General features: G+C 42.2%; 1 protein-coding gene across 12 annotated transcripts in view; it reads right to left on the minus strand.

Annotated features, from left to right (window-relative positions):
* Positions 1-16,025, minus strand: part of STXBP4 (syntaxin binding protein 4) — a 178,566-nt gene that overhangs the window by 104,834 nt on the left and 57,707 nt on the right. For 7 of the 12 annotated variants that reach the window (XM_075561576.1, XM_075561573.1, XM_075561570.1 and 4 more), the window contains one exon: positions 15,230-15,295. In XM_075561576.1, coding sequence (XP_075417691.1) covers positions 15,230-15,295 — 66 coding nt within the window. The other 5 variants (XM_075561579.1, XM_075561582.1, XM_075561581.1 and 2 more) reach the window with 5 other exon arrangements.

Consider the following 16,025-nt stretch of genomic DNA (forward strand, 5'->3'; position numbering starts at 1 on the left):
TTCATTTGAATAATTATAGCAACAACCATAAAAAGGATAAGCCATACTTTGGAAAAAATATCAGGGAATGAAAACCAGATCATTGAATTATCCTCTCCTTATATGTAAGTATTTTTAACAACCACTTTATGGTGCTTACCAGAGCAAATGAGAGTCTGTCAAAATTAAGTGAATTAAAACAACCAAGGTTGGTAAAGGGCTTTATTGTGATGGGCAGTTTTATTTTTAGGTCTTCTTTTAAACAAGATTTTAAAATTAAGCGTACTCCTTTATATTTCTTCAAAAGTGACCAGTTTCCATCACAAATACCTTGTGATTCTGAAGGTCGTTCTTAATTCCCAATTTTTTTTTTTTTGGTAAAGTATGTAACAACGATTGGTAGCTCTGAATCAAAGCGACAAAGATTTTTCTCCAGTTAATGTGAAAAAGCAAAATCTTAACCTTGCAAAGGAAGCGTTGGTTAAGCTTTTTATAGGCAAAGCAGGTCGATCAAATTATAATTAGCTCTAATTAACCCTCCCAAGAGCTGTCAACTTCTTTACCTGTAGCTGCCTGGCTCTCCAAAAGGTGCACAATTGATTTCTGCCTCTGAGCATCAAAGAGAGTCACAGACACAAGCTCCATCTCCTTTGAAAACAGGAGTTCCTAATCAAGGAGAGGCGCACAAGCATATCGATCTGACATGTTTTACTGTGCGAAGGTTGTAGGTGTTTAATATAAATATCAATTGTTAATTCTCTCATTTGGACGAACTTTGTATCCCTGACCTTGCATGTTTGGGTTTAGGAACAGTTGACATTTAGACCAGAAACAAAACAAAACATCGAAAACATTTTCTAACTTCTTCAATTCTCGTCCCAAGTGTATCCAAAGAGAACATTTACAGTTCCAGAGACTCATTTCCTCACTGGTGTGGAAATCCTCTTCGGTGAAAAATGGCAGCTCCAAGGTTGCTTTTCCAGACAGCGAACTTTCAAAACGATTCTGAATTTTTCACTCCGGACAAGATTGGCCCGTGCAGGGCGGGATGGCGGTAGACTGAATTTTTTTACTCCAGTGGCAATGCGACTGCAGAATAGAAATGCACTTCTTCAAAATTAGTTTTCAGGATTTTAATTCAATCCGAAAAAATTTTAAAAAATGTTTTTGACAGAGTTCTACATCTGAACGTAAATACTATCCATCACAACGAATGACATTCGTACATTGATTTGGGAGAATGACACAGTGAGATCTGGGAAAGAAAGGAACAAACAATGTGGGTGTTGCCCAAGGATTTAAGACGTACGTAAAGCAACCACAGTTGGCACTGGCCAAATAAGAGTCTGAGCAGGCATTTTTAATTCACCCAGGAAATATTCCTTGACAAAGCAGTGAGGCAGACTAGATAGTCCCCAAGAGATCCTACATCCTGTAAGAATGCAATCTCTGATACTGATGACGCTACCAAATATTACGTGGTGGAGCCCACACCATGTGAAGACAAAAGTATAAGCCTGGCAAGATAAGGGACAGATGGTGCAGACGTGCAGACTGCCACTAGCAGTCACACTAGGAACTCAGCTGCCTGAATACGGAAGGCCAGTGACAGGGGTCACAGCTTAATGCAAAACCCACAGTCATCTTAGGCCGTGAGTCAAAGTGTAGTGTTTTCACAGAGAGTGATTTATCTGCTTGTGGAATGGTATGGTGGGAGAAGTCTTGTTGCTCGCTCCGAAGGAGTCGGTGAATAAATCATTTAACACAATGCCATGAGTCCTCCGCTGAAGTAGAAGTGCTCCAAGCGTTTCTCACACATCGAACTGCCGAGATAAGGGTTTCACAGTATCAACTGCCTTCTCACCACTTCCTCCTGGGTAAAATCTAGTTTGTCAGTCAAATTAATCTATATGAGGGCGCTTTAAAAGGATCCTGGAAAAATGTGAGTTCAGAGATCATGAATTTTCCCTCTGTTTTAAGCCTCTTTGAACCAACGCCCTTGCAGTGGGGTTGGCTTCAGGACTGTATTGCTCTACCATTCAGGAACATAGCGCGTGTGACACCGACACCTGGTTTAAAGCGCTCTCTGAGATTTTAGAAATTTCCATGTTTTTTAATAAAGAAAATAATAAGGAATAATGGTAATCTTGGAATACAAACCTGTATCTCACTGCTCTCCAGCGGCAGGGCACAGTTCTGAAATGCTTTCTAGGAAATGACGGCTTTTGCTCCATTTCCCCTTTTTTTTCTTGAACTAGGCTGACAGTTTTTTGAAGGCATAGGCCTAGCATTCACACAATGCTTTCATACAAAATGAGTATTTAATACATGTTTCTTACATTCTCTTATGAGTAACAACATACATGTGGGCAACAATTGACAAGCAAGTGTCCCTCAGTCGCCAGAGCAAGTGGCCCGCCAGTCCCAGACCACACTGTGTGCGACCCGGAGAACTGCACCGCTCCGCCCGAGAGTGGGAGGGAACCACTAGATTGGGCTGGTTTTGTCCAGACAGGAAAGCCAGCTGGGCTCTCACAGAGCGGCATTCTCACACTCTTCTTCCAAAGAGGGCTGTCCACCTGAGGCAGCGTCTTGCGCGAAGACTGACGGTAGTGAACACGAGTCATTTTCTGAATCACAAAAATGGGATTATTGTTGAAAAACAAATCCAATTAACTTTGTTTAATAAGCTTCTCCAGTCAGTTTCCTGTAAAAGTTCTGTCATCATATAGGTTTTATAATCTCTTCTCAAGGAGGATTTTTTTGGTCTTCCTGCTATTCATTAGCCTTTCCGTTTGAGATAATTGTCGATTCATGGATAGTTGTCATGTAGACTCCAGAGAGGTCCTGTGTACCCTTCACCCGGACTCCCCTGATGGGGAAACCTTGCATTACTATTGTATAATATCACCACCAGGAATTCGACAGTCGTTCCGACCCACCATCCTCCTTCAGGAACCGCCAAGTGAGCGTGCATCTCAGCAATGAAAGAACCGAACTGCTGGTGTTCACGGCCCCTTGGCTGCATCTCAAGGGAATTTTGCCAGGTGAAAAACGCCAGCCCTCAAAGTGACACTGCGTATGACTCCGTTCACATCAACGTCCTTTAAGTGAAAAAGATTATCGAGGGGAAGAGCAGATGAGCGGCTGCCAGGCGTTAGCGAAAGGGGGACAAGCAGGAGGAGGCTGAGACGGAGTAGCATGAAGGATCGCTGTGAGGAGCTTTAAAGGGAAAATGGAAGTTAATGTCCTGAGGTCACATGTGACCATCTGAGAGAAAAGCATAGACATTTTATTAGAACACCCTATGCGGACAGACGACCCTGACAAAGTATATGGATATGCATTTTCCCTGGTCGTTTTTCTCCAGTGGTGAAATGGCATCTTAAAATTCCCTCCAGTGGTCAGCTCAAAGAAGATTTAAAAATTCAGAAAGCTGAAGAATAAAAAGAGAATGGGATGTTACATAAGTTCTCAAGATGAGAGGTTTTATGGTTTCCTTACTGCATGCAGAAGGACTACAAAATCTGTAAGTGGAAAAGGCAGGCAGATCTCTAGCTATCACGTACCCCCCTGCCCTTCTCTGTGTGAGCGGCTAACACAGAATGTACGCACACTGCACACATCTGCCAGGGAGTTCGCAACGGAAGCATGGAGATCTCTTGTTAGGTGATTAAGGATACATACAAACAATCCAATAAAACAAGAGTAGGAGATGTTTCATCAAAGAGGAAATATGAAGGCAGGTCAAAGGTATTGCTGTACAATCATAGAAGCCTTAATGAAGCAAAAATACAACAGTGTGAAGCTAGGTTTCTGGGCATGTCCTCCATCTATGTCTGTATGAGTCTGCAGGCGGTGTTTCCTCTCGCTAGCCTTTTCCTGAAGCGTGTGTATGACGTGGAGCTACACCATATCAAAAAGGCAACTTTGACATCCTTGTGGGACTCAAATCATCTTCCTTTCTTTCACGTGTTGAAGTTGAGAACAAAAAGAGGGTTTGAAAGGGCAAGATCAGTGGTTCAGGGTGGATTGGTAAAGTTTCCTAGCAAAGTTCTCATGGGATAGCTTTAGCTACCCCCAAAGAATAAGCAAGTGTATGGCCTGATTGGGAAAAAACCAAAAATTCATCAGCACAAATTTCTTGGACTTTTTCCTCACCCGTGCAATTTAAATTTTCTTAAAATTTCATCATATTAAGTCCCCATGACTTCCTGTGCTTTAATATCTATATAGACTACCTCCTTTGGGTTCCCCAAAACAGGCGCCGTAACTGTTTCTTCAGATGTCTTTTCTGTCTTCAATATAACTGGCCCGGCAGATCCCCTTGGAAGCCACAGCTCTGATTGGACCTTTTATCTTTTCAAGCGTCCTAAAGAGACTAAGACAAGTGCATTACTGAGAGAACTTGCCCACACGCGGACTGCGTACAGGGACATGCCGAAACGTGTTCTGTTTGAAATAAACTCGCACGTGTATGCACTGGAAGCCCGATAGCAAATGCATCACGGTTGATCTCATCAGGGTAATGCAAAGCGAGAATATGTTGCTGTTGTTGCTAGGTGCTGTCAATTTGGTTCTGACACTTAGTGACCCGATCTCTCTCTAATAGAATAGAATGAAACGCCACCCAGTCTGGCGCCATCCTTCCAATTGGTGGTGTGGTAGTTAGGTTTATCAAGCCAATGAGGCCAATAGGAGTATGTGGGTGGAATCTACTCTGGTGGCAGCTTGATTGGAAGGCAACAAGATAAATGGCTCTGTAAAGCCCTGCCCTCTCTCTCTTACTCTCAGGTGATCCGACTAGCATTCGGCAGCTTTGGCTAGTTCTCTGCCTCACCTGTTTTCTGCACAAGCTGTGGGCTAAGCCAATCCGTGGATCGTGTCTCTTAGCTTGAGGCTCCTTCAAGACCTGCTTCTCCATGCTGGTGCGTACGTCGCTTGAGCTTGAGGCTGGTGGATCCTGTCGCTGGGCATCTCTTGAGTTCGAGATCCCATCGGGGCCTGGTTGGCTAAGCTGCCATGCTACTGGCTGTTGCTGACCCACCCTGTTCTCTGCTGCCTGTGGGCAGACTCTGCCCGTCTTGTCTAAGAGAAGACACTGCTGTCTGCTTCCTTCACCTTGGACCAAAGTCCTTGTGAGTTGAAGGACTTTCGGTATAATAACTGTTCTACAAGAGTTGAACTGAGCCCTCTGTACTTCTGTGGGGACTAATTAGCTGTATATTCCTTATATATAAAATCATAAGTGTCCTGGTTTTGTTTCTCTAGAGAACCCTGCCAAACACAGGTGTGATGCTTGAGCCCATTGCTGCAACTACTGTGTCAATTCACCTTGTCAAGCACCTTCCTCTTTTTGTTGCCCCTCTACTTTGCCCAACATGATGTCCTTCTCCAGGGACTGGAGTCTCCTGATAACATGTCCCAAGTACATGAGATGAAGTCTCTCTCACTATCCTTGCTTCTAGGGAGCGTGTGGCCAGTACTTCTACCAAGACAGATGTGTTGGTTCTTTGGGCAGTCCACGGTCCTTTCAATACTCTCCATCAACACCGCAATTCAAACTTGTCCATTCTTCTTCGTCTTTCTTAGTCAACGTCCTATTTCACAGGCCTATGAGCAACTGAACCATGGCTTGGGTGAGGCACACCTCAGTCCTCAAAGTTACGTCCTTGCTTTTCAACACTTTACAGGGGTCTTGTGCAGCAGATCTACCCAATGCTATTTGTCCTTTGATCTCCTGACTGCTGCTTCCAACCACACTGCTGTGGGTCCGTGCAAAATGAAATCCTCAACGAATTCCATCTTTTCTCTGCTTATCGTGATCCCGACTGAGGACTGCACGCCTTCATCTTCCTCAGCAAGTGCTTCAAGTGCTTCAAGTCCTCCTCACTTTCAGCAAGCAGGGCTGTGTCATCTGTATACTGCAGATTGTTCATAAGCAAAAATATAGGGGTGTCCAATTTTATACCCATTCAATTGGCAAAAAAATGGTAAAGTCTGACAATATGGTGTGTCGGAAAGGTGGTAGGGACTGCACATGGGTGCCAGTTAGAAAATGATTTGGCATTACTAAAGTGAAATATTTGCAAACTCCATGGCCCAGGAATTCTATGCCTCAGGTAAATAACCAAGAACATCTGCAATAATTTTCATGTTTAATCAGAGATATGTAAAATATTCTCATAGTAGCATAGTCCACAATAGCAACAATCTGAAAAGAAAAAACCCAAAAATACAACAAAACCCCAAAAAACCATATGATCTGAAAAACTGCTTAATCACAGAGATGCTCTTACACACCAGTGGAGAAAGGAACATTGTCCCACAGGGGTTTCAAGCCTGTGACCCTTACATCAGCAGACGGCCACGTCTTTCCCCTGGAGGGTGAGCCCGGACCACTGGTGAGCAGGCAGGACTCAACCATCCTGCCACCTGAGAACTGAAGAGAGGAACATCTCTTCAGTGCTTGGCTGAAGGACACTTTATTGTTCCAAGTAGAGAGCTATTTACTCAATGCGGTCTTAAACCTCGCTGTTGCTTCAGTCATAAACTAAGACTGCTCACGTGCTAGCTGCAGTGGCTGTGAGTAAGCCCATGCTGGGCTCCGCGTCGTCCCCGCACTGATCTACCCGCACGTTCCCGCTCCAGGACGTTGTCCTCCTCAAGCATGCAGCCCAACCTTCGCACAGGTGAGGCCAACCACAAGTTGGCTTATCTGCGCCCAGAGAAGTTGCCAAATGAACAATATCCCATGATTCTTTGGGGCAAAGACCGGTTCAGACAGGCTAAATATGCGGGTTTTGAGCTGTTCACTAATTCATAGCTGCCTTAGGTCATAACACGATGCTGAAAGGAACTTAAAAAACAACGCTGAAGTGTGAGAGTAGGATTTAGACAGCTGATCAAAGGTAGGCGTGAGAAGGGCGGCCCGTGCTTGTTAAATGCTGTTTTGACTTGAAGGGAAAAATCACAACAAGCGTACTGTCACGGAAGTCATGCTCGTGAATTTAAACAGTAAGGTGGAGTTATTCTCGAAGTCACAGAAACCCACCAAGACTTAGACTTTGGGAAATAGTGTGGCCAATTCTTCACAGAACAGTGAAGTGGTGAGTGCGTGCTCCAGTAGCGGGTTCTGGCTGGAAGCAAACCTGTGGCTTTCTGTTGTGAAAGGATCTTCTATCGCTTCTTCTTTCCTTTTTCACTCCGCTCTTCTTTCTCTTTTATCTGGCTCCCTCTTAGTTTCCTGTGCTTTCTTTCCAAGCCACTACACAAAACGAAGTTAAATGATTTTCTCAAATTTAAAATAGCAAACGTACCTTTCACCAATAGTGAATGGGCTGGCTGCTAACAGAAAGGTTTGGGGTTTGAGTCCACCCAGGAGTCCGGTGATCTATTAACAACACGCCCCCGGAGAAGCCTAGGAAGCACGTCCTACTCTGACAGCCGGGGGCCACCCTGAATCAGAAATGACTCAGTGCCAACTGGCGTTACACCTTCAAAAGAGGAAACTCTTCTCTGATTAGGCTCAGGCCACAGTTTCACAGTAATTCCCTCTACCAGTGTAACAGGTCGTGAACAAATGAAATCACACGGTGCCCTTGGAAAGGAGCCCCGGTGGAGCAGTGCCTACTTGTTGGGCTGCTAACTGAAAGGTCAGGAGGTCGAAGTCACCAATCACCAACCGAAAGCCATGTCTTTCTACTCTTAGAAAAGCAACGGCCTCAGACACTCACAGGGGCAGTGCCACCCTGTCCTACAAGGTCACTGAACTGACGCTGACTCTGTGGCAGTGAGTTTGGTTTTTGGAGGGTTTGTATGTACACAGACATATAAAGATAGATATTTTTGTCTTCATCCTGGAAAGTAAACATCAAACAATACCATGGATTAAAATATGCTTACTCTAAAGCTCATCTCTTGTGTTTTGCTACATTGAATAACTATAATCCTATCCATAAACAAATTACAGAGCTTTCTCTCTGCTTATTACCATTTATTCTAACACTGTTAATTCTGCCTGACCTTTATCTCCAGTGTATCCTTCGCAAGGCTCCCTTTGGGGTCTACCCATTCCTACTGCCCAGTCAAATCTGCCACTAACTATTTTCTGGACAAGCACTTCTTAACTTGTTAAGTGAAGTTGTAAGCAAAATGACCAGATTCATAAAGAAAAGGAGAGAGAGAGAGAGAAAGAGAGCGGGCTACAATTTTTCACCATGAATTGCAAGGCAATTTAAAACCAAAAAGTTCTTTTTTATGTTAAAAACAAAAAGTCTTTTAATCATACAAAAAGTAATCAATACTGAGACATTGTTGTAAATGCAAGGTGAGCACGATGAACTTCACAGTAAGATCAAAATCAATTCGTCACCTGAAATCAGAATTTAATGTCCAACAGGTTAAAGTTTGGTCAGCTATAAAATAGCTTGAATTTTTGTGCATAGAGGGAAATCGTATTTTTCAAGTGTAGTTGGTTAAGGTGGTGATCTTGTTAGAAAATTATAAGGGATCGACACTTTCTAAAATTAAAAGTCCTTCAACTAAGCCGCAAAACAAATAAGCATAAACCATGCAAGAATTTACCACAACTTCAATGGTCAATTCGAAAGCTTCTAAGCATTGTTATTTAGCTTTTGGTGAGCCAGGTAATATAAGAAACATGCGATCAGGAACTTGAACATGCTTACGAGCAAAAATGTCCTAAATTTACAACTAAGTACTTTCAACTTGTAGTCCAGAATTTCAACTGGATGGAGTAGATATTTCGGAGTTTCAGTTAGATATGAAAAAGAGGGCAAAAAATAATTTTTTATCATGATGAATGATACTTTAGCTAGGTTGGGTCAAAAACCCAGATTTATTAAAAACTTAAAACCAGAGATGGTGTTTTCCTTGTTGCTTCATCCTATTGTATGATACAGAATGAAAGTATTTGTGCTACGTTTCCTGGGGCAGAGAATATAGAACCAGTCAGGGATACAAGCTGTTTCATCCAGTATATACATGCAAATCCTATGATTCATTGTCAGTTTTTGAATTACTAAAATAAATAGAAGACAATGAATTTAATGATCTTATCTTCTTTGCCAAGGCTGCTTGGTAGAGCTGTGAATGAATTTTAACAAGACTTATTGTACATTTTAAAGTCAAGTTCAAGATTTTCTCAAAACAAAAATAACACTTGCCTAATACTTAATATTCAGATTTTTTTCATTGATAACACGCTGTGTATGAACAAGTTAAATCTGAAGCTCCAAGGAAAGGAAACATTTGTGAATTATGAGCATTTATACTGAAAGTAATTTTTAAAATAATCTGTCAGTAATATATGGGCAGTATTCTGTAAACTGGCTTAAACTACTTAAGGAAAATGAAATCATGTTAAGGTCGTTGTGTACTGTGGAGTCAATTCTAATTCAGTAACCACAGTGACAGAGTAGAACTACCCTGCAGTGTTTCCAAGGGGGCAATCTTTCTCTCTCTCTCTCACTCACTCACCACTGAGTGCCATCTAGTCTGTTCCAACTCAGAGAGAACCAATGAACATATAAGGCAGGGCAGAATTGCCCCACTGGATTTTGGAGCGTAGAAAGCCTCGTTTTTCTCCTGCAGTGCAGCGGGTGGATTTGAACTGCTGACTTTGTGGTTAGCAGCCCAACTTAACCATTACTTGACCAGGGCCCCTCGACCCATTGTCATGTCTTTTCTCTTGCAGAAGGGCTATTGGGTTCAAACTGTTAAACTGTTCAAGCTGGTAAACATTACACCACCAGGCTGTGTGTTTTACATTACTGTTTGCTGTTTAAATTTTGTTAATCCTGATAAATTTAAAATTGCTTTCAATTTATGCAATACTTCTTTAAACCTGAAGCTAATAATGCTGAGTTGACACATGCTATTTGGATTTTGATTTTGTTTCCATGGCAGATAGGATCTTCTAAGAAAAGATGAAATAATTTTTATCAATGTTGATATAAATATAAAAAGTAAAATTATTTTGACACTCAATTAATTCAAGATGTGTACGTATGTTTGGAATAATTTAGTAAGTAAATCTACTTTTTCCAATGGTAAATTTTATGCAATCTAAATACTGATTGATAATTTTTAATGGAAATTTAATGTCCACATTGACATGTGCTGTGAATATAACTCTGGATATCAAATATGTGTTGTGAAAAATGTAATAAATTAAAATTAATAAATTTTAACATTGCGTTTTAAAAAGTTCTAGATATGCTAATAAAATAAATTTGAATTGACCAATTTTTTTAATGTTTAAAACAATGGGGGAGAATAGCAATGAATTTCTTCAACTTGACAAAGAAAATGTATAAAAATCCTACAGAGACTATCATATTTAATAGTAAGAAAGAAAAAGCTTCCCTTCTAAGTTTGGACAAAAGACAACGAAGCCCACTTTCATTACTCCTGTGCAACACAGGACCAGGAATCCCAGCAACACCATAGGGCAAGAAAGGAACTCAAGGGTATACAGGTCGGGAAGGAAGAACACATATCTTCCTTTGTAGACGATATGTTGTCTTCGTAAAACATTTCGAAGAATCGTCAAAATTCCTGGGAACTAAGAAATGGTTATGGTAAGGTTAATCTACAAAAGTAAATTGCTTTCCCATGTACTAGCCAAGAACAACTGAAATTTGAAATAAACTCACCTTAACATTACCACTAAAAGAATGGCTACTCAAGGTGTAACAAGCCACCTGGCTTTCAATTTGCTTTTATCCACGAGTTCTAGACTCGCCCACGTCTTTTATCTGCTTTGCTCGTTCTCAGGTGCTGTCAGATGAATCCTGAAGCACAGATACCCTTCAGTCGTGCACTGAACGCGTGCTGAGTCCGCACTCTGTGCCGGCTGCTCTTCCAGCTGCTTGCGCTACAACAGAGCACAAGGAGCTGGGCTGCTGTCAAGGTCAGCAGCTGGAAACCATCACATGCTCCTGGGGAGACACAGGCGGCTTTCTATTCCTGGGCAGATTTCCAGTTTTGGAAACCCAGGGATGTGGTTCTACTCTGCTCCACACGCTCCTGTGAATCCGAATCGACTATGATACTGAGTCTTCCTGAAGCTTTCCTTCTTGTTGTGGAAGACAGGTAATGGGTAAAAACATAACATGTGCATTACATATATTTCATAGGCTGAGGGATCAGGGAACGCTGCACAGGATTCCAAGGGGCTGGAGCAAGCAGTAGAAGCTGGGGAGAGTAGCAGGGGCTGAGGTCCCTGAATCACAGGTATGTGTGGGAGGTGAAGGTGGCATGCAGACTGCACAGGCTCTGCATTTATTTGTAGGCTTCTACCTGGATGATTTTTGGTTTTGAGTGAGGTGCAATGTTACAGAGATTTCTGATTTGATGTTGCAAGGTTCTTTCCGGCGACGGTGTTTAGATTGGACGGGAGGGGAAGCAGAGGTGAAAATGAGCGATGCCGCAGGGGGCTAGGTCACAAACAGGCAGGAGATGACGGTGGCTAAGGCCATTGTTGGCGGTGGCAGGAAGCGGTAAAATCGATTATTTTTTAAAAGTACGGTCGACAATTCGGATGAGGAGTGTAAGAAGGAAGAGGGCAGACAGCAAGGAGGGGCAAGTACATTTTATTGTCATCAAATACCTTCAATCACAGCCCAGTGTCTAAAACTTCATTAATTTTTTTCTAAGACTTTCATTGCCATTTAAATGCCAGTCTTCGAACCCAACACATTTACCCAAATGTCCTTTCCCGTCACCTTCATCTGTCTACCTTCCTAGTCTGCACTCCATGCTGCCCTAGGCCTTTGAATCATCGCAATGGGTGCTGGTCATACTGATAGAACACTAATTTTTGAGATGAAGATAAAATATATTAATAATAGTTAAGATAATACTCCAAAGAAAGGCCTATTTTTTGCTCTAGAGACAACGGTTTTCCTTTCATTCCATGAGTTTCATGCTGTTGACACAGCCTGAAATGTTCTTCCAAGCTCATAAGCCAGCTTACCTATTAAAAAGTCCCCTGATGTCCCTAGGCACAATGGTTTTTCCACCTCCATGCCAAAGGTTACAATAAATCATTCCTAACACTTTTGGAGCATGTATTACTTTTTATTCTGCATTACAGTTGTTTATAAAAATAACTAAGAGTTATTATTGTTTGTGGAGGGCTTGCTACGTAGTATATGCATTATTTAATACTTCCAATATATTCAGAATAGGAAGGATCCAATCAAACCCATTTTCTGGATGCGGAAACGGGCTGCGAAAGGTACAGTAATTTGCCGGAGGTAAAAAACTAACCAGCAGAAGGAATAAGGTATAAACCTAGATGACTCGACTCCTAAGTCCACCATCAACTACACCTCATCCTTTCATCAATTCACTGTGCTTCCCCACTCCCCTCATCTCAGCCCCGACTAACTACTAAATTCTGATATCCCTGTCCGAGTCTTAGGTGACTTCTCCACGCAGGGCTGGCCATCCTTAGTACCGGAAAGTCATCATTTCAGAGAGATAAAGACAGGAGGGCCTCATGTGGAAAAAGGAGGTATTGCCGGAAAAAGAAATCAAAACTACTATTCTCCTTGAGAATCAGGTTTTTCAATTTTAATTCTTTAAGTTACCTTAGTGTTCTTACTTAGACAATATTCCTTGAATTCTGACCTTTACTTATTCAATAGTATGATCATATTCTATTTTTCCCTTTTTAAAAACAAATAATTGCATCTCTTTGATTTTTTTCCCCCCAAAATACAATGATTGCACATTATGCTTTTACATGAATTCACTCTCATTTTAATCTCGGCTCTACAATGAAATATACGATGTGTTATTTGGAAACTTTGCCAACAGTATCCTAGTACTTTTTTAGTTGGATGAGGCTCACCCTCTCCCAGGTTCCTCGGGGAAACACAGGTGCACACTAATCCTTGGGCCCTGGCACAGACCACATGTGTATGCTGTGGCCTTGGGCTGTGAACATGAGTTTGGCTGTACACAGTATTCTTGGCTCAGTTTCCTTCTGTTCGTGCCTTTAAAATGCCGTTTTAGGATTGCCTCGAGCCGTATGTGGTTTTGGGGAAGGGTGATGTCAATCTCTTTCTACTGCCTTTGTAAGCTTTTCCTCTTTTTAACCACGGGCACTGGACATTTTTTCTTTATTTTAAAAGTATGATCGTTTCACTAAGCTACATCCTGGAGTTGATCTTAGCAGACCAAATTTCCCAGTAACTTATGGCCAATTCTGATAGTTTATTCTTGGGAAGTTTTCTTGGATTACAGGCCTAAGTATTAGTTTTGCTCAGTTGTTTTATTTACTTAGGAACCCCTTTCATGTCTTTAGTCCATTTTCCTGGTTTGCGGCAATGCCTCTCATTTGCATACTTGTGTTTTTCTTTGAGCATCTTGTGCGGTGGCTTGCGTTTCTGGTTTGATTTGTCTTATCCTTCTTTCTTTCCTAAATGACATCAGCTCTCATTCCAGTTCCTCCTTGTTTTTGTCGCTTCTAGTGTTAGTTTTTCCCCTCTGACCTAGGCTTTTTCACAGCTTGTTTGAAGATGTTTAACTGAGGCTGGAACGCTGGGTAGAGCTTTCTTCAGCTTCGTGGCTGAGTCGCTTGGGAGAGTGCTCACAAGGAGGGAAGCGCTGACACTGTCTGGTTTTTACAGTGGTTTCGTAAGAGTGGGCTGTTTTTTCTATTCTTGTGACTTCACAGAAGGAGCTGAGTTGAGAGCACCCTGTTCTGTGCACTTCCCTGATGACAGTGGTGCTGGGGAGATGTTAAAGAGGGTGGTGCTGGCAGAGACGATCAGTGGGTCTTGTTCCTCTTTCATTTCTGTAGGATCCTACATGTCCTTCACTGCCCAGCCTGCCAGGGATACCCCCCCCCCCCACCTAGATCAACAGCTGATTCTTCCCCAGAAGCCGAGTTTCTCAAGACTGTCACTTTGGCTCGTCACTTCGGTTCAAGTAAAGTCAGTGCAGGGGACCCCTGACCCCTGACCTGTACACAGTAGTCTGCACACTTTCTCTCCTTAGAGGTGATTTTCGTTATCATTTAATCCCTCCCTTTCTTTCTGTGCTTTCATATAGTCTTCTACATCTTCCCTGCTCCCCAGGTTTGCTAGGACATGTGAGCTGCAGGAACTTTGCCCTTCTGTCTTCTCTCACATGGATTCCATGGCCCTGTTGTCCTCTGTCACATGGTCGTGGGTCATGCATGGTTTTACTGGCTCTTCTAGCCAGGTTTGTGTTTGGCGGGTATAATAATGGGAGACATTTGAAATCAGGTGGACACCCTTGATCTCTAACACTGCTCTATAAATTTAAAATCTGATGGCATTGGAAGCTTTTATTTTTCCTAGTGTTTTTGTTTTTATTGGGGCTCCTACAACCCTTACCACAATCCATCCATTTTGCTAAGCACACATGTTGCCATCATCATTTTCAAAACGTTTTTTTCTATTGAGCCCTCAGTCTCAGCTCCTCATTTTTACACTTCCCTCTCCCACCCTCCCTCCTTCATGAGCCCTTGATAATTTTTAAGTTACTATTTTTTCATGTCTTACACTGACTAATGTCTCCCTTCACCCACTGTTCTGTTGTCCAACTCCCCGGAAGGGGGTTATAAGTAGATCATTGTGATTAGTCCCCCTTCCCCCCCACCACCTTCCCCTTCCCCTCCTGGTATGGCTACTTTCAATATTGGTCCTGAGGGGTTTATCTGTCCTGGATTCCCTGTGTTTCCAGCTCTTATCTGAACCCCTGTACATGCTCTGGTCTAGCCAGATTTGTAATGTAGAATTGGGGTCATGACAGTGGGGGGTGGTGCGGCGGAGGAAGCATTAAAGAACCAGAGGAAAGTTGTATGTTTCATCGGTGCTGTACTGCACCCTGACTGGCTTGGAATGGGGCATTAATAAAAGCCTAAAAGAAAAGGGAAAATGGAAAAGAAAAAACGTACTAAAGTAAGAAGACGGATCATTTTTGGTCCGTGGACATCTGATTTGGAGATCAGTTTCCAAAAGAGAGTTTACCATTTCTTTGAGCAATAGCAGCAGAGCTTTAGCACAAGTACTGCTCCCAAAGTGTCCGCTTCTCAGGGCTCCGCGTGACTTATTACAGGTCTACGTTCTGGGATCGTATAAGGCATTGTTGCACATACACATAAAGCACATGCTTATCCACGCATCCAAAAGAGCCCATGTTATAAAAAACACACGCACTTACTGTTATAAATAACACACGCACTTACTTGCTTCACACTCTGAAGTTCTTCTGCCAATTGTTTCCTTTGCCGCTCTGATTGGAACAGTTGTTCCTACATTGGAAAATCACGGATTAAAAACTTGTCGTGAAGGTAAAAGGGGCGTTGCTTTCAGTCCTTCATTGAAAATCAGATGGACCCCAAGTCATCCAAGTACTAGAATCTGAACATGTGTGTTTTCTTTTCTCCCAGTAACGTTTCTGGCTTTAGACATACTATTTCAAAATAACTGGTTTTCTGGGATCTTGGTGTATTTTCTGTTACTTTAACTGGCTATTTCTCAAAATGCCCAAGTTGGAGGTTCTTAAGAGACTACTGGGACTATTCATTTCCTCACTTAATATTAGCATATTCTTGGAGATTATAAATCATAAAGAAAATATAACTGGCATAACTAGAATACAAAAATGGTAGTCATTGAAATAGAGAAGTCTTATTTATGTATGGCAAATGAAATACTGTCACCTTTGCAGTTAAAACAGTCATGTCTTTACTCTGAAATGTCCAACTTTGTGAAACATATAATAAATTAAGTTTTCACTGGACAAATGACAACTATAAAGAGGAATTTAAGAGTACCCTTTCCTGCAAATTTGAGCTGAGAAACAGCTTGGATCTTAGGCTTAGTGGTAAAGATTGACGTCAGCTATGCAGTGTTTCTAAGACGCAGTCTGTTTTCTGGTATATGGCAGCTTGCTCTTTTAGAGGAGGTGAAATGAGGGCGCATGCAGATGAATGTAATAGAGAGACCTCAGGACCATGCCACGGCCGGCTTCCCTGCTTT

The sequence above is a fragment of the Tenrec ecaudatus genome, chromosome 10 (assembly GCF_050624435.1).
Source record: "Tenrec ecaudatus isolate mTenEca1 chromosome 10, mTenEca1.hap1, whole genome shotgun sequence".
In the NCBI taxonomy this organism is placed as follows: Eukaryota; Metazoa; Chordata; class Mammalia; order Afrosoricida; family Tenrecidae; genus Tenrec; species Tenrec ecaudatus.